Source organism: Nyctibius grandis, chromosome 2 (genome assembly GCF_013368605.1).
Source record: "Nyctibius grandis isolate bNycGra1 chromosome 2, bNycGra1.pri, whole genome shotgun sequence".
Lineage (NCBI taxonomy): Eukaryota > Metazoa > Chordata > Aves > Nyctibiiformes > Nyctibiidae > Nyctibius > Nyctibius grandis.
In genome coordinates, this window is record NC_090659.1 from 37,226,909 (window position 1) to 37,246,573 (window position 19,665).

Genomic DNA, 19,665 nt, shown 5'->3' on the forward strand with positions numbered 1-19,665 from the left:
ATATTTGCAGAAAATACAATTTAGGCCTAACCTTAACACGAATTTACAGCTCCTGAAAGAGTTCACAATTTGCAGTCCCTGAAAAGAAGGGAACCTGTTGCAGCCTGATACAGGATGTACAAAAATACAGTAAAGTTTGCGAGCAGTATGAGTGCTAACCAATACATGCACCAATACATTACACATGCAGCAAGCTTGTGATCACAAAGTTAAACATCTGGTGACATGCAGAATGCTCTGGTCTACAGTAAAGCTGATACATTAAAGAAAAACAGCACATAAAGTTTACTGCTTTGCATTTGTTTCAAGAATCAATTATAGAATCAGTTATAACTATGTATCTCTAAACCTTTTTATTTAAGAAATAATGCATGCAAAAAGCACATGACCGTTTCACTTAATGTTTCTTTCAGCATGCAAAATAGTCAGAAGATGTACCTTTTTTAAAAAGATCTCTGTAGAAAAAGTATATCACTTCACAGAACTTTATCTCTTACAGTAGAGGCATGTTCTTTTTCCACCACCATGTCTTATTGTTCACATTAGGCAACCATCACTAGGACGAAATGTGGACAAACCAGGTTTCCATGATATTCTCCATGAACTTACTGCTCACAGTGACTTGTGGCATTTCTCATTTTTTTGCAGTAGCTTCTTGCCTTGAGAATGAGATGAGGATCGGGAATCAAGCTCTTGCTTCTTCCTTAGGAGTTCACAGTGTTGCTATTAAAATGTCAGATGATAGAACCTGTGGGCAGGGGACTGAAAAGATGCTCTCTATATACTTACTGAGATTAACAAAGCTTTTGGATAAGCTCTCCAAGCTTGCTCTCTGTCTGCTTTTGGTTGGGTTTTTTGTTGTGTGTGGGGTTTTTTTGTTGTTTGTTTGTTTTTCAAATATTGAAAGCCTTATTTGTTCAAGGACTCATGGCCACATTCTGATGTATTTGTGAGTCTTTGGAGAATTAGAGCTTGAGTGGGATTTTTTTTTGTTTTTGTTTTTTTTTCTTTTTAGCAAACAGCTCTTTCTTTTTTGGTGACTTGGCAATATACAGAGTATTTGTGCATTTCTGTACGACATATACCCAGTCATATAACAAGGTTGGAAAGATTTACACTCTTGGTTTGGAAACATAATTTGTCGTAATATCGGCACACCTGCACTTTTTCTAGTCACTGTGGTTTATTTATTTTTGTTTTTTTTTCTTCTAGAATGGTTGCCTGGGGAAAACAGCACTGCTGTTTTGGCAGAATACAGGACTTTTTCTTGAGATTCAGGGTTGTTCTAGGAGTCCTTTTACTTCATTTGTTCCTGGCTACAGCAGGCAAAGGTAAGACAATTTTTTCCTGATTTATCTAGTGTTGGTATTCCAAATAAATAGCATTAGTCTTGATGAACAGTCTCCCCTCCTTGAAATCAAGAGGAAAAACTGCCATTAACGAGAAATGAAACAGTTGGTGCTTAGTGCTTTGGATATACAAACCCTATGTTTACAGTATTTGTTTTCATAAAACATGATCAGTAGTAACTTCTTTTTGGCTATGGATGAGGAGAGAACGTAAACACAACATGTAATAAGACAAATTACTGTCATGCTATTTTTTTGAACTGGAAGTGTTACTATTTTCAGAACGTGATGTTAAATCTTTTACACTGCTCTTACACAAACACCACAAGATCCTTTAAGCTTCACTCTGTTTAGTGCATGTATGAGCATAGAATATCTCCTGCATTGCTCTTGGTTGTGGATCTGAATATGGCTAGGGAAAAGGTAGTAAGGTCCAAAACATGTAACAGAAATGATGTGTTTGAATTTGACAGTCTATGCTCTTTATATAACAGTAAATGAAAAATAAATTCATAAGGTTCTTGTACAGATTGGGTAACTGACATGGTGATGCTTTTGTATGAGGTACAGTAGAATCAGCAATTTGTGTTTTATTCATGGCTATTGTGTAAGCTGGCACATACAAGTCCATCACTACTCTGGAGCTCAACTGATATAGGTAACAGTGCTTGTCATTTGTAAAACTTCCTTATATCAATACTGTGTAATACATTTATCATGTTAGTAATGTGCATGGAATATTAAAAAATTAGAAGTGTTTTTTGACATGTACTTAATGACTAGTTTTAGAAACTGCTTCCTGTGTTGTGGCATGTTATTTTACTCTAGAAGGTCAGAGTTTCTTGCAGTTCAAATGTACTTAGTTGTACTTAGTAAGTATGCCTGCTTAATGACATTGTACTAGCAATGTCTAGAGTAATTCTGATTCTAATTCTCCAAATGTAGTAATTTTCATAAAATAAAACTTTTATTGAGACAGAATTTGAGATTCAGGTGATAAAACTGTTACTAAGATGGTGAGGTTTTAACCTCTTGTACTTTGAATAGTAAAAAGGACAGGGCTGCTCAGCAGATGGGAGGATGTCATACAAGAATTTTTCTGGGGAAAATTTAACTGAACCTAGAGTTCTGAGGAAGCAAGCAAAGAGGGATTTTGTCTTCCACCTACGTATCACTTAGAAGTGTCAGTAATGCTTCAAGAAAAGCTAAACTGACGCAAGGGTTTATTTACGGTTCCACCCTATTTTTTTTGTTTGTTTTTTAGGCTGTTAGTACTGTCAGCAGCATCTCTGCTCAGTTCCCTCCTCATCTGAGGTGCCAAAATATGTTTGTATTATCCAGGAAATATGAAGAGAGAAGAACTGCCTGTGTTCTTTCCGATGTCTAGGACACTCTGGATAATGTGGCGTAGTTTATCCCCAGATATCCAAATACAACTGTGAATGAAAAGGAGGGATGAAATTCATTTTGAGGAAACAGTTCTTAGCTTCAGATTTCCAAAACATTTAGCAGAATCAAGTGACCCACATGTAGAAAGTTTAGAGTTTTAAACTTTTTATGAAGAACAATTATGAGCTCTCAGCAGAATACATTAGGAGACAAGATTCTTGTGATGTCATTTTAATGGACTGTAGCAAGCCAAATGTGTTACAGGTGGCAAACACTTGCACAGAAATTAATGACTATTGTTGTTACTGGTTAAAAGCCAGATTGTGCAGACACATAAACTTGTGACTATTTTTATTCAAGAGAATACTCAATTGTATTAATGCTCAACTATACTGACACAGTAGCTATTAGTAATGAAAGCAGAATGACACTGGTGCTTATGTACTAAGAAGATCTGCTCCTGTATGTCTAATTCTTACTACCTATGCTTGGCTATCTATTGGAAAGATATCAATTATTACTATCTGAAAATGTTTGAAAAAGATTACATTTTTGGCTTATGTTTGCATTACCTTGTAATTCTCAGAAAGTTTATTTTAAATGTTTGGAAATATGTGCATACATTTCAGGATTTCTTTTAGGGCTTAAGAGAACACACTTGTTAAGTGGATGCTCTTAGTTTTAGTGAGGGTAAAACGCCCAGTTCTTGCATCTATTAGAGATATTAAGAAGGAACAATTTGCATTTCCGAAAGAGGTTAAGTGCCTGAACACAGCAAATGACGTTGAAAAGTTAGCCCACAATTACTATTGCATGGAGTTTCCTTGACTCCAAATTGCGATTTTTGCTTAGTTTTCTTACTCCGGAGATGTTTTGATACTCTGGAGATAGCATTCTTTCTGCTATGCTACCTTTTCTGTGCTGTACTGGTAAAGATATGTTCATGGCTAGGTTTCTGAATGTGATTGGTGTTGTCTGGACCCAAAGGAACTAACTGTAAGCCAGGAAGGCCACTGTCAGAGCACAGCCAGTTCCAGCTCCTCGGTTCTATGGTCAAGGGTGGGCTGCAGCCCCCAAGTACCATTACTAAAGAAAATAAGCGATGATTAACAGAATTTCCAAAAGCTTTAAAGTAATGTAGTCTCCTACTATGTTGCATCCACCCACATATCAAACAGACTTAGCCAAGATGACGTTGATAATTAATTTCTAACTAATTTAAGGCTGTACTATGTGTATTTCACTTGGAACAGCAAAGTGCATTTTCTGACTATGGTTATGATTTCCTTTGTGCTTTTTCAGCATTCTTTGGGTAGACTAACCATATAAAATTTTCCAAGTCTTCCTTGTAACAATTCAGATAATATTTGTATCTATTCTCTTAACTTTGGCACCCCTTTTTGGCACCTTTTTTTTTTTTGAACTGTGTGGAGCAAAGTGGGCCAGATTTACCAGTTTCCACAAGGGTAGACCTCTCTAAGTAAACTGTTTTATTAGTTTAAATTAACTCATGAGGCCTTGCGTACTGATCAACAGCAGTCTTTTTGAACGATACAAAGCAGACTAGGAGAATCATGAGCAACATTGATCTGATTTTCACAGAATCACAGAATCAATCAGGTTGGAAGAGGATCATCGAGTTCAACCATTGCCCTGACACCACCATGTCAACTAGACCATGGCACTAAGTGCCATGTCCAGTCTTTTCTTAAACACATCCAGAGATGGTGACTCCACCACCTCCCTGGGCAACCCGTTCCAATGTCTAATGACCCCTTCTGTGAAGAAATACTTCCTGATGTCCAACCTGAACCTCCCCTGGCAAAGCTTGAGGCTATGTCCTCTTGTCCTATCGCTAGTTGCCTGGGAGAAGAGGCCGACTCCCACCCCGCTACAACCTCCCTTCAAGTAGTTGTAGACTGCAATAAGGTCACCTCTGAGCCTCCTCTTCTTCAGGCTAAACAACCCCAGCTCCCTCAGCCGTTCCTCATAGGTCATTCCCTCCAGACCCTTCACCAGCTTGGTCGCCCCCTTCTGGACTCGCTCCAACACCTCAACATCTTTCTTGAAGTGCGGGGCCCAGAACTGAACACAGTACTCAAGATGCGGCCTCAGCAGTGCCGAGTACAGAGGGACGATCACTTCCCTAGACCGGCTGGCTACACTATTCCTAATGGAGGCCAGGATGCCATTGGCCTTCTTGGCCACCTGGGCACACTGCTGGCTCATGTTTAGCCGGCTGTCAATCAGCACCCCCAGGTCTCTTTCCGCCGGGCTGCTTTCTAACCACTCTTCCCCCAGCCTGTAGCGCTGCATGGGGTTGTTGTGGCCGAAGTGTAAGACCCGGCACTTGTTCTTGTTGAACCTCATGCCGTTGGTCTCGGCCCATCTATCTAACCTGTCCAAATCCCTCTGTAGGGCCTTTCTACCCTCCAGCAGATCGACACTGCCACCCAGCTTGGTGTCAACTGCAAATTTACTGAGGGTGCACTCAATCCCTACGTCTACATCATCTCTAAAGATATTGAACAGCACCGGCCCCAGAACTGAGCCCTGGGGAACACCGCTAGTGACCGGCCGCCAGTTGGACTTTGCCCCATTCACCACCACTCTGGCCTCGACCATCCAGCCAGTTTTTAACCCATTTTGCATCATTTCTATTGGTTACCTGCCTTAGAACTGTTTCCACCTGCAAGTTTATGCCTACTCTGGCTCCCTTGACAACTTTGTAGTGTCAGCTCCCCTAAAGAATGTAATAGGATTTTGCAGTCCTTTAATTAATTCACTGTTGGCACATAAATGCTGATCTAATGCTTAACATGAAATCAGGCCTCTCTCAGAATTTGTTCACTTCCAAAATCAAGTCTGCTGATGGTACTTCAAGTTTTGTTTAACATTTTTGCTCAGAAATGGACTTCCAGCCTTCCAATCTGGATAGTTAACAGTGACTTCAAGTTTTGAAGCTATGTCAGAAGACTTCCTTAACTGGTCACTTTGGCCATCTCTGCTTGCTTAAGATTGCTTACAGGAATTTTGGAGGGTATGAGAGTCATGCAAGTATACTGACATGCACTCTCTGAAGAACAGCAGCTACATCAAATCTTTCACAGAATCACAGAATCACAGAATGTTAGGGATTGGAAGGGACCTCGAAAGATCATCTAGTCCAATCCCCCTGCCGGAGCAGGATTGCCTAGACCATATCACACAGGAACGCGTCCAGGCAGGTTTTGAATGTCTCCAGAGAAGGAGACTCCACAACCTCTCTGGGCAGCCTGTTCCAGTGTTCAGTCACCCTCACCGTAAAGAAGTTTTTCCTCATATTTATGTGGAACCTCCTGTGTTCCAGCTTGCACCCATTGCCCCTTGTCCTGTCAAGGGATGTCACTGAGAAGAGCCTGGCTCCATCCTCATGACACTTGCCCTTTACATATTTATAAACATTAATGAGGTCACCCCTCAGTCTCCTCTTCTCTAAGCTAAAGAGACCCAGCTCCCTCAGCCTCTCCTCATAAGGGAGATGTTCCACTCCCTTAATCATCTTCGTGGCTCTGCGCTGGACTCTCTCTAGCAGTTCCCTGTCCTTCTTGAACTGAGGGGCCCAGAACTGGACACAACATTCCAGATGCGGCCTCACCAGGGCAGAGTAGAGGGGGAGGAGAACCTCTCGTGACCTTCTGACCACACCCCTTCTAATACACCCCAGGATGCCATTGGCCTTCTTGGCCACAAGGGCACACTGCTGGCTCATGGTCATCCTGCTGTCCACTAGGACCCCCAGGTCCCTTTCCCCTACGCTGGTCTCCAACAGGTCTGTCCCCAACTTGTACTGGTACATGGGGTTGTTCTTGCCCAGATGCAGGACTCTACACTTGCCCTTGTTATATTTCATTAAATTTCTCCCTGCCCAACTCTCCAGCCTGTCCAGGTCCCTCTGAATGGCTGCGCAGCCTTCCGGCACGTCAGCCACTCCTCCCAGTTTTGTGTCATCAGCGAACTTGCTGACAGTGCACTCTAATCCCTCATCCAAGTCATTAATGAATATATTGAATAGAACTGGTCCCAGTACCGACCCTTGAGGGACTCCGCTAGACACAGGCCTCCAACTGGACTCAGTTCCATTGACCACCACTCTCTGGCTTCTTTCCTTCAGCCAGTTCACAATCCACCTCACTACCCGATCATCCAGACCACACTTCCTCAGTTTAGCTGCGAGGATGCTGTGGGAGACCGTGTCAAACGCTTTACTGAAATCGAGATAGACCACATCCACAGCTTTACCATCATCTATCCACCGGGTTACGTCCTCATAAAAGGCTATCAAGTTGGTTAAGCATGACTTCCCCTTGGTGAAGCCATGCTGAGTGCCCCTAATGATCCCCCTATCCTTGATGTGCCTAGAGACAGCACCAAGGACAAGTTGTTCCATCACCTTTCCGGGGATGGAGGTGAGGCTGACTGGTCTATAGTTACCCGGGTCCTCCTTCTTGCCCTTTTTGAAGACTGGAGTGACATTCGCTTTCCTCCAGTCCTCAGGCACCTCTCCCGTTGCCCACGACTTAGCAAAGATGATGGAGAGTGGCCTAGCAATGACTTCCGCCAGCTCCCTCAGCACCCGCGGGTGCATCCCATCAGGGCCCATGGATTTATGGACGTCCAGATTGCTTAATTGGTCCCTGACCCAGCCCTCATCAACCAAGACAGATTCCTCCTCTATCCTGACTTCTTCTGGGGCCTCAGGGGTCCGAGGCTCCTCAGGACAGCTTCCAGCAGTATAGACAGAGGCAAAGAAGGCATTCAGTAACTCCGCCTTCTTTTTATCCTCTGTCTCCAGGGCCCCCACCTCATTCATCAGTGGGCCTACATTGCCTCTAGTGTTGGCTTTACCTGCAGTGTATTTGAAGAAGCCCTTTCTGTTGTCCTTGACCTCTCTTGCAAGGTTTAATTCCAAGGAGGCCTTAGCTTTCCTAGTTGCCTCCCTGCATCCTCTGACAACAGACTTATATTCCTCCCAAGTGGCCAGCCCCTCCTTCCATGATCTGTACACCCTTTTCTTCCACTTGAGTTTGCCCAGCAGTTCCCTGTTTAACCATGCAGGTCTCCTGGTACCCTTCCTTGACTTCCTACCTGTTGGGATGCTCTGATCTTGAGCTCGGAAGAAGCAGTCCTTGAATGCTAACCAACTATCTTGGGCCCCCTTACCTTCTAGTACCCTGTCCCATGGGATTTCCCCTAGCAATTGCTTGAAAAGGCCAAAGTTGGCCCTCCTGAAGTCCAGGGTTGTGATTCTGCTAGCTATTCTGTTCCTGCCACATGAGATCCTGAACTCTACCATCTCATGGTCACTACAACCAAGGCTGCCCTCAACCTTCACCTCTTCAACCAGACCCTCCTTGTTAGTGAGGATAAGATCCAGCAGCGCTCCTCTCCTAGTTGGCTCATCCACCATTTGCATCAGAAAGTTATCATCAATGCACTGGAGGAACCTCCTGGACTGAGGATGGCTGGCTGAGTAGGCCTCCCAGCAAATATCAGGGTAGTTGAAATCCCCCATGACAACCAGGCCCTGTAATTGCGAGACTGCTCTCAGCTGCCTGTAGAAGGCCTCTTCACCCTCCTCATCCTGATCCGGTGGCCTGTAATAGACACCCACAACAGTATCACCCCTGCCAGCCTGCCCCTTAAGTCGCACCCACAAACTCTCAACTCGCTCCTGATCCGCCCCTGGACAGAACTCAATACATTCTAGCTGCTCACTCACATAAAGAGCAACTCCACCACCTCTCCTTAGTGGCCTGTCTTTCCTGAACAGGACATAGCCATCCATGACCACATTCCAGTCATGCGAGGTGTCCCACCAAGTCTCTGTAATTGCCACTAGATCATAGCCCCCCGACCGAAGGTTTCAAAACCTTCAGCATAATTCCTGCTTAATAATGAAAGACTTGAGCAATTATTTTTCTTTGGAGAGACTGTGTCACAAGTGTTGGCATATAACTTTATATCTAGCTAGCCGTTTCCTTTATAAAGTCAGTTTCCTCATGAGATGTCCAAACTGGAAGGTAGCACATCTATTTTAATAGTAGTCATCCTTTTACTAAAAAGGGTAGGTACGTTTGAGTCTGTATCTAAAAATCTCCACTTCTGTGACACTTCCACCTCCCGCCCAGTTTTCCTCACCCCAGATTTTAAGTCGTGTTTTAAAACTGTTTTTTCGTGTTGAACTGTTCTTAGCTGAGTATCCCAGATTTTGCCCATTAGGCTCTAAAAAATGGCCAAACTGAATGAGTTCATGCTTTAGGGTTGGGCAGGGGGGAAGTAGTTCTACTGCTTGCTGTTGGGTCAAGTATGTTTTTCTTCTCCATTGCCATAGAACCATGCTAAGTATTACCTCGACATTCAAAATCCCCTGTCTGCTAGTTAGGATTTTCACCTAATTCAGCCTGTACCCTGAGTGTGTTTTGTTTGGTCTGTAGCCTTGTATGGCACTTTCATGATGTATGTTGAACTTCAGGAATGATTCAGGGTCGTGAAAGATGCCTACAGGTTTCTGCTAATTAGGATCACAAAGGGCGTCTCAAAGCTATAGTATGCAACAAGAATAGTTATCAATGACTTTCCGTGAAAATGGATTGATATATTTTGTGTTTCAAGCTTTTTCTGGTAGCTTGTACCTATCAAGCTGCACTTGGAAGTTAGGAACTTCCTCCTGTTTTTCATTTGTTGCCATTGAAAAAGAAATTTGAGACCCCCGTGGTCAAGAGTCAGAAAAGTTGAACACGTCCTTGATTCAGAATTGGCCTGATGAAAGCTGGTGCTCTGGTTGGTTGAGAAGATCACAGAAAAGCTGTCTGTGACCTTGAAACAAGAAAACCTGATCCAAGTTGCCTGGAAATTTGTCTTTTCACGGGGGAGCTAATGGAAAAGCTTGCTTCCTATATTGACCGATCTTTTCCTGCTGTCCAACCCTGACCAATCATGACTAATCACATATCTCTTCTGGAGGGTACATAAAAGCTCTGCATATATTGATAAATAAATCATAGAATCACAGAATGGTTTGGGTTGGAAGGGACCTTAAAGATCATCTAGTTCCAACCCCTCTACCATGGGCAGGGACATCTATCACTAGACCAGGTTGCTCAAAGCCCCATCCAACCTGGCCTTGAACACTGCCAGGGAGGGGGCATCCACAGCTTCTCTGGGCAACCTGTTCCAGTGTCTCACCACCCTCACAGTAAAGAATTTCTTCCTAATATCTAATCTAAATCTACCCTCTTGCAGTTTAAAACCATTCCCCCTTGTCCTATCACTCCATGCCCTTGTAAAAAGTCTCTCTCCAGCTTTCCTGTAGGCCCCCTTCAGGTACTGGAAGGCTGCTAGAAGGTCTCCCTGGAGCCTTCTCTTCTCCAGGCTGAACAGCCCCAACTTTCTCAGCCTGTCTTCATAGGAGAGGTGCTCCAGCCCTCTGATTATCTTTGTGGTCCTCCTCTGGACTCCCTCCAACAGCTCCATGTCCTTATGTTAGGGCCCCAGAGCTGGATGCAGTCCTCCAGGTGGGGTCTCACCAAAGAAGAGTAGAGGGGGAGAATCACCTCCCTCAACCTGCTGGCCACGCTGCTGTTGATGCAGCCCAGTTGGCCTTCTGGGCTGCAAGCGCACATCGCTGGCTCATGTTGAACTTCTTGTCAGCCATCACCCCCAAGTCCTTCTCCTCAGGGCTGCTCTCAGTCCATTCTCTGCTCAGCCTGTATTTGTGCTTGGGTTTGCCCTGACCCACATGTAGGATTGCCCCTGACCCAAATGCCTCCTTAAAGGTGTCAGTAATGTGTTGTGTTGCAGTGGCTGAGCATCTACCAGGCTGTTTAATTTTTCTGTAGTTCCATTTCATGTCCCATAGGAGTTTTTCTTAGTTTGGATTTATTTTGTTGCTGACAGGTGCACCATAAAGCAAGCAGTCATGATAATGGTTATGTGATTGGAATGTGCATTTTTGCACAAAATGAGAGTCAGCTCCAAAGAGCTTACATCTACAGCCACAAAAGCCTGTACTGTCCTGTAGTGGGACAGTGGAGGGAATGAGGCACCTACAAGAACTTAACAGTTATGATCAAGTTGCAGTGTTTAGGGCATTCCCTGACACTACTTGTTTTACCAGCATTGACAGAGCCTGACACCTTGTTTTCACCAGTAAATTTACTGTTAGCATCTAAAATTCTATTTACTGTCACAGGTGAACTCTGGGTTGCTATCGTCTCAATGCCGTAGTAGATTTGAGATTTACAGACCAGATGTCTCTGCAAGTAAATGCCCTGGTAGAGAACAGGAATGGGGGCTGGATGGGATTAAATTTAAAATAAACCAGTGGCTCTGAAACACGTTTCCTGAAAGTCACCTAAACTCATTCTCTTTTAGAATGTGGATATTTTCTACCTCTCTTGCTGAAACTCTGCCAGTGTGCAGCAGAGGATTTAAAAATCTCAAGGTTGGGAAAAAATGACATGGAGAAACATGATCTTGTTCAGAGAAGCAGCATGCAAGGCTGGGACATGAGACTGCAGTAAGGGCAATAGTCCCTTCTAGCAATTTTCTGTATTTTATCAAGTAACTGTTAAATGCAAAATACCTGGGCAGTCCTGGGAATAGGAACCAGGATCTGTGATTTTCTTCTTTTGCCTCCCACTTGTCATTTGAGAGCTGCCTTAGCTACGTGGTCATCCTTCATCTTGTGCATGAGTTTACTTCAAAGCTTTCATGCCTCCAAATTTGCTGCTTCCCCACCACAAAAAAAAAAAAAAACAAAGGAGAAGGATACAGGTTGTTTCTTAATGTGCTGTTTTGAAAACTCCTAGGTAAATGCCTAGGAACAGTCCTACATGGAAAAGTAACATTCATATAGATGATCCTTCTAAAAACAAAATCATTTTACAAATCACCTTTTCTTTATTTAGATCAGGAGGATTTCCTAGGACAATATAAAGCCGTCTTTAAGACTGCATGTGAAGATCCTTGGATTATGTCACCGAGAATTTCTCTGCGTCCCTTGAAAGAATTCATTGTCTGTGTGCACCTCAAGCTATATTCCTCAAATAGTCCCTGGACTGCATATGTATACAGTCAAGAAACATCTCACAGCAATCTCTCTGCAAATAAGTATGATCTTGGACTTACAGGAGATCACGGTAAATTGAGGATATGGTTGTTTGGAAAGCAAATAAATACAACAGCAAGACTTGAGGAAAACATTTGGAACCGAATATGTATCCAGTGGAAAAGTGAAGATGAGGAGATGAAGGTATTCATTAATGAAACAAAAATACTAAACAAAAAACTAGTGGGGAAAGTTAATTTCCCTGGAAAAGGGCAGTTCGTACTTGGCTGTTCAAAGCTGCCAGGTACATCTATGTCACCTAACCTGGGTATGACTGGGGAGCTGTACATGTTCAGAATGTGGGACAAAGCAAATATAAAGCAGTCTCGGGGCTGTGAAGATAGTGGTGTTATACGCTGGAGAAAGGAGGATTGGATCTATAATAAGACAGTAGAAGAGGATAACTCTTTGCCATGTGGTAAGTACCATTGCACCCCTATTTTTAAAATAGTGTTTTTGTCAAAAGTTGATCTGAATGTGTCTAAGATTTCTGTTTCAGATTTTACAAAGTCTTTGGCTGTTGGTCATGTCTAGCTAAATGCTTGATGAGATCATGTGAGGATCTGCAGCTTTCGCTAGCTTTTATCCAAAAGTAAAAACCATAGCAGCAGTCCTTTAAAGACTTTCAACTTGTTTCAACTGCCGTGTCTGTCTATGGTCCATGTAATGGTAATGAGAGCAGGATGCATCCACCCAAAACTCCTTGGAGTATTAGGGCTTTCTATCAGTGTTATCTCAAAATAATTAATTTATGCATCTTCTATTCAGGCAATAAATACAGAGGAAAGCATTGCTGGTCCTCATTTTGCACATTTGCTGGGCCAGAACTTCAACGAGTGGAACTTTTCACTGCTCCACTGGCACATTACACCATCTTTAGCTGGTATGGTCTATATCTGTAAAGATTACTGGAGGCTCTGATTTCATCTTGTTTCTGTATCGTTAATGTCTTCCCTTGCTAAAATGGCCAAATGGTTTCTCACAGATTTATCAAAATTCCTCTCTGGCCTGAAAAAGAACCATAGAAAGCTTAAACCAAAACAAACCAAGATTTTATTTTCAGAGAAATTGAGTTTTAATATAGTTGAAATGGAGTTAAAGCAAGAGAATAATCTTCTGTCTAGCTTTTGCTATCATATCTGTTGACAAGAAAGATAAACTTGAATCAAGCTTGGGTGGGATCCAATTTATCAGCCATAGTAAATGATATTACCCTCTAAGACCTTCAGAGATTGATTCCTGGCTCAGCTGGTTCCTAAAGTTCTTATGTAGCATAGGTGCTTCAGTCAAACTTAATCTTAGTCTTCACCTTTATCCTTAAAAACTGTACCTGTCTATTTTGTGCAGACTAAAAAATATCATTTAGCTATGTAATGTTATAATCACTGCCTGAATGGGTAGATAAAAAGTGTCTTATTAAGGGCATTAAAATAAGGTGACCGGTTTTCTTTTTCTGGGAGAGAAAGAAATCTATCTGACAAACCAGGTCTCATGGAGAATGCCTCTAACACTGGGTCATAATGAATGAAATGCCTCTGCTGGCCTGATGCTGTAGTTGAGAGCATACCTTCTCTGTTGGATTGTGTGATTTGGGAGAGGAGCTGAAGAAAGGATGTCTGTCTCTTGCTCATGTGTGACTGTGTTTGAAGGAACACAGTCTTAGGGCTGAAACGGGGAACATTCTGACTACCAGGCAAAAGTTTGGTTCAAAGAAAATCTGAGATCCCTATGTCTGGATAGCGGGATAAATCCTGATCAGAGTGGAGCATCTGGTGATTTTTCACTGAGGCACAGAAAGGACAACAGTCTTGTTTTCAGTTTCAGCACTTTCTACCCTGAATGTAGAGCATCTCTGAGCATCACAGGGCAGCTTGGCTAGGTAATGCCCAGCTCCAGTCCCACCTGATTAATGATTTTAGAATTAGTGATCTAGGGGCTTGTGGAATCCTTTGCGTAACTGCAAGAGCTCTCTAGTGAGTGTGTAAGATGCATGGTTTCCAAAGCTCTGTTACTTAGCCAGATTGAACTTTAATTATGCTGGCAAGGATTTGTTTCAGTACAGAAGCCATCTCTACTGCCAAAGATCAGTTATCTCCTCTAGATAACTTGGAAGAATACCAGCTTTTCAAAGAAAAGTTCACTGGGTATTTTTAACAGTTTATTTAACTGTTTTCAGGAATAGATGCATTTTAGCTGATTGCTGTCCCCCTCCAAGTCAGCCTGTGAAAGGCATATATTTAGCAAATATCAGTCCAACAGTTAAACAAAAACAAAGCATTGACTGTAGGAGCATATAATAGTCAGTGTCAGGTAATTTTAATGGATGGTGCTACTAGTCTTACAATCTGCTTTCTTTCTGTAAGTTCCTCTGTACACCTGTGTAAAAATTATATGTTTTGGGGGGCTTCTCTGTCTTTGTTCAAACAGAAGGACTTTGAGTAGTAAGTCTTCAGAAAGATCTGATTTTGCATCTGCAAAGAACATAATTGGCAAAGGTCTAAAGCTTGGGAAAGGGCTATGCCTCCTGTGTAGGCACAAAAGGTGAAAAGGAAGTGGTTCATTACAGTCATAATTGTGCCAGAGGACAAGTTTCAGAATTTTTTTTATGACCTGGTTGGCATTTTGTGCCTGCATGAAACAGCAATTTGTAAAATGTTCAGTCAAGGTTACCATGATTTCTGTGATTTCTCCTTTGCCTAATCACTCAAAATCTTTGTGCAGTGTAAGCCATTATCTAACTGGTGTCTCATAGGCAGTGATGCACTCCATTAAAAAGTCTAGATTTACTTAATGTCACATTATTAGCTTATTTTTCCTTACCTCATTTTCCTGCCTTTCTTTTTGTTGTCTCTTTAGATTCTTTTTCTTTTGGTTTTATTATTTTTTTAATAATTATTCAGGTTACCAAAAATGTATTTAGTTTTTTCTTAACCGTGTGAGGTCTAATAAGGACCAGAATCCTGATTCTGGTAAGATTTACACAAATGCTTATCACTTAAAGGTATGCTCAACCTTAGCAAGTAGTTTGCTCCCCAGAAGTGGATGGGATTACCTTTACAGTAGCTACGTATCTTATGCATCTGAGGATTTGCAAGAAAGGACATATCTGACTGTTCCCCAGTTTATGGTGAGGGCTGATCATGTTTCTTGGACTAATGGAACTTAGCTATAGAAAACTTTTAGATCTGAGTTAAAGATGCAACTTTAGCTTCTTTCAGTCACACAGTCTTCTGGTTCTCCTTTGCTTGGTGTAGCCAGTGAATGCTGAGCAGGTGTAAATACTGCAGATAGGGCCAAAGAGGGGAGGAGGCCCCACATGTTGTGCGTCACTAACCTTCCACTTATATTCCTCAGGTTCCTTTAGTAATTCCCCTTTTGCTGAGAACGAGAAGTAGCCTAACGTGATATGGAGAGAGTGCCACAGATTGAATGTATCTCACTTTAAAGGTTGTCTCCTGGTATTTAAAAATACGTAAGTGAAGAAAGATGTTCTCACTGTTCCAAATGCCAACTTTGGAAAATTTCTTTACCTTGTTCCTTGATGAATGACACCTATTTAGCTACATACTTTAATGTGGACAATATGGGTGATACCACGATTGTCTCTGCGTAATCCAAGAAAAAAGTGCACTAAGTAATATAAAGCTCTGCGTGATTTAAGAGAATACAAAGACACAAAAAAATAGGTGAGTTTAAAATGCTACGTGCTTGAAAAGAAACTTTAGTCATCTGTGAGCACCAGCTCTTCAGTTGTCATTTTTACATGGGCTATTTGCAAGTTGCCTTTAATAATAACTTGACAACTGGAAGAAATGTACTGTTTAAACATTAATCATTTCAGTTACACATTAAGCAGTAACATTCTTAATCAAAATATAAATATCCAAACTGTTACACTGTGCATTTATGCAAGGAGCACAGAGATGACGTGATATCTTGTACACATTTCAATGAATAAATAAAATAGATGATTTATGGCACAACTGTAAATAGTATCACTGACAGTAAAGCACTGTCGTCTTATTTGTGGTATCGATGCCCTAATTTTTAGCAGGAGTACAGTGCCTGTTGCTTTTAGTGCATTTTTTTTCATAAATACAATTCAGTGTTTATATTGTGGCATTTCAGATTTTTCTGAACTGTCCTATCCAGCCTTCAAGATTAAGATGTTGCCCCCTTTTTTCCATGTATCCTTTTCAGTCCCAATATTGCTGAGCCTGCTAGTGGTGTTGCTGGAGGAGGTTTCCAGACTTGTGGGAACAAAGCAGTTTAATGCTGATGGGAAAAACGGGAAGTGACCGGTGCCCTGTGCGACTGTTTCACCTTCGCATGCTCAAGGAAGAGGAAAACTTCACTTTGGGCTATTGTTCTAGTCTGCAGGTGTGGGCAATAGGAGGTATGATTTAGGCTCATGTAATCCCTTTTAAAGATTTCCCGAGCTGTGCACACTTCTGATGACAGGATCAGCTTTCCTGGAAGGGAAGGTGGAGTCCCAGGCCTTTACCTCCTCAGGCGGAAGGTGGAAGTGTAGCTGCCACTCATCCAGTCTGCATCCCAGTCTGTTGGGTACCAAACTTTGGACCGTATTGTTACGTTTACTGAGCAGATCATGAAAGCTGGAGATGAAAAAAATAAATTATTTGCCCCAATACCATTTTCTTTCTAAAACTGTAAGGACCAAATACTACAGAAACCTCTAGAAGCTCTTAAAGGAAGTAAATGTGACAGGGAAAAAAATACCTAACTCTGGAGTGCCTATTTGATGAGTCATGTGCCACTCTTTATACCTATTAACAGAATGCATGTTTGACCTTACCTTTCTTTGCTCTTGTTGCCTCCCTCCTCTGTGATATCAAAGGAAGTAGCTTTTTGGAAATCAGCCTGCCAGAGAAGAGGTGATTTGATTCACCTCAGTCTCTAATGTACAGCTTTATACAAACAGATAAAAAATGTATTTATAGCCTAATTTCCTAAAAACCTGTGTAACATCAAAGCTGAGTTAAAAATACTGTACCTAAATTTTCTGTTAAGGACACTAAAGTGGAACTGGCCAAAGTGGCAGAGCCCGATGTGAACAAGCACTTCACTGTTTCTTTACATTTGCTTCTGTCCAATAGCCAGTGATAATTCATCCTTTCTTCCATGATGCCACCGCTAAGAGTCAGAGCAGACATGAGGTGTCATGAGGGGTGCTAAAAGATAAAACTGCAGTTAGTTTTACCTTATAAACCTATACAATGTGCCTCAAAATCTAACTTACGTAAAAAGTCGATACGGGCTAATTCCACAGTGGAACAATTGCGGAGGATTTTTATGTGTTACTGCTATTAATGCCCTCTGTGACAGGATGGTTCATTTTGGCAGAATGTTTATCCAGCTGAAAGGTTTGTCAAATATTAAAGGGATCCAATCTCTTAATGGAAAACATGGATTTAATTTGAATATGAGAATTGAATGCCATATTTTTGGTGCGTATTTCTATAAATAGATGGATTTTAGAACAGTACCATTTTGAAATTTTGCTGTTTGGGCTACTCAGTTTTATTCATCACAGAATCACAGAATCGTCTTGGTTGGAAAGGACCTTCAAGATGATCGAGTCCAACCATTAACCTAACACTACCAAGTCAACCACTAAACAATATCCCTAAACAATATCCCTAAGCACCACATCTACTCTTCTTTTAACTACCTTCAGGGATGGTGACTCTACCACTTCCCTGGGCAGCCTGTTCCTGAGCAAGTCCTGTGAAATGTATTAAGGCCAGGCATTTTCATATGGCTGTATCCTAGTAACACTGACTACAAATGGACAGTAGCTGCTGCACGGTACTGGTAACTGATGTAATGCATGCTGATAACTGTTGCCTGTGAGAATGTTTAGAAGAGATTTTGGGTAGACTTAAAAATGCAGTGTAGAAGCAACTTTTCGATGTAACATGGTTTTAATTATTTTTTTAAGTCAGAAAGTGTCTTATGTATCTATTTGGAATGAAAACTTCTACTTTGGCATTTCTGATGGGAATTTTTAATACAAATCCGTTCCCCTGCCTGAATGAGTTGAATTTTTGGTGAAAAAACCTTCAACACTAAGGTTGGTATCACATCTTATTTAGAAAATCTAATTTTTATTAATTTCCTGGTATTTTTGTGTGTATTTGTAAGTCAAAACTGATACCAGCAGCACACAGTCATGGTTATCTAATGCCATTCTGTGATGTCAGCCAAGTACTTTGGCATGGGGAGACCATATTACATAGCCACCAAGGTGTCCCTTGGGATTCTTCTGTTCAGATTCTCCTGTTGATCTATTTGTGAGAGCTGACATGTTTGAGAGTACCTTTAGTTTGAAAGAGTAGTCCTGGGTGATAATACAAATTCTCATTTTTGGCATGTTTTTTAATTAATAGAGTAAAATTTTAGGCACTTCATTTCATAGACCTGTCATCTGGGCCCCAAAACATGTAATTCCATGAATGTATGTTTTTCTGCCTGTGATGTTGTCTGTGCTTCTACAGATTGCCAGGGCTGTTGCTGCTCCTTAAGTGTTCAATGCCTATTTCGTGTCTGGACCTGACTAGAAAGCAACTGCCCCTTGCATTCTCTCACAGTGTTTCCTGAGCGACAGAGGCCAGCAGGCACGACCCTTCTCGCTGGACCATCCCCTGCCCCTCCACACAGGCTGGGCAGGGTGGGTGTCCATATGGAGGCTCTAGTTCACTACAGTTCAGACTCTTTGTCTCCTCCTAAGAAAGCACTCTAGTTGCTGTCTCAGGCTTGCTCGAAGGATGCTTTCTGCAAAGTTTAAAGGCAATCATGAAGTGTTAGGTAAAACAGCATTAGTCAGCGGCAACACTGTTCCCCTGAGATGGGGGAGGAAGAAGCAGCTGCCAGTAACTTAGTTCTTGCACGATGTTATCTCTAGCTGCTTCTCACTCCTCCACCCTGGAAAAACTGAACTGCTTCTGGCAGGGGGGGTTGCCTGAAGACAGGTGAATCAGAAAGGGTGTTGCCTTTCCAAAAATTTTACAAAAGAGTGTACTGAACATAAGTTAGATTGGAGGTAGGGAGAAGAAAATGATATTTTTCATTGTTCTGGTTGGAGATAGAACATTGTACACTGTTCATGCTTTAAGGGCTTTTTCTGTATCCTGTGTCTACGTTACTGAAGAAAAGGCATGCTATGAGTGACAATGCCTTTGGTGCAGGGACCAGAACCATCTGTCCACCATCTATGACCACTGTGTTGCAAAGTCTCCTTCTCCCTTTCTTTCCCTGTAGCTGAATTGACTTATGAATTCTGCTTTGCTTGATGAAACAGCTTCAGTGGAACATGTGGAGACCATCCCATCCTAAAAGAGCCAGCAGACTGATAGCTAAGATCTCTCATGCTAAGGAATGCTGTAAGCACAAGGCTATTTTGTAGACAGGGCCAGGCACTGGTCTCTCTCAGAGCTATATCAGTTTGTGGACCTAGCCTTAAGTACTGTTATTAATGGATTTAGTCTCCTACCAGACTGGAGGTGCTAAAGCTACACTGGTTCCTATTGTCATACAAAGTCATTATGGGAAATGAAGGTTGTGACAATGCAAATACTTCCCAGGTAAGCTTTTTGCAGCTGTGGTACTGAGGGATGGCAAGAGTTGCTAAACAGGTTTCATACCAGTGGAAGTTTCCTCTGCCTACACAGATGGGATTTGCAAGTTTTGGCTTCGCTGGCTATTTATGTCAGAACAGTACAAAGTGATATGAAGACAGTGAGGGACTTGCTGCTT

General features: G+C 42.0%; 1 protein-coding gene across 1 annotated transcript in view; it reads left to right on the forward strand.

Moving 5' to 3' along the window:
* Window positions 1-1,213: 1,213 nt before the first annotated feature.
* Window positions 1,214-19,665, forward strand: part of ADGRG2 (adhesion G protein-coupled receptor G2) — a 53,762-nt gene continuing 35,310 nt past the window's right edge. The window contains exons 1-2 of the mRNA XM_068420769.1: window positions 1,214-1,331; window positions 11,690-12,307. Of these exons, the coding sequence (XP_068276870.1) occupies window positions 1,214-1,331; window positions 11,690-12,307 (736 nt within the window). The remainder of the gene's footprint in view (window positions 1,332-11,689; window positions 12,308-19,665) is intronic.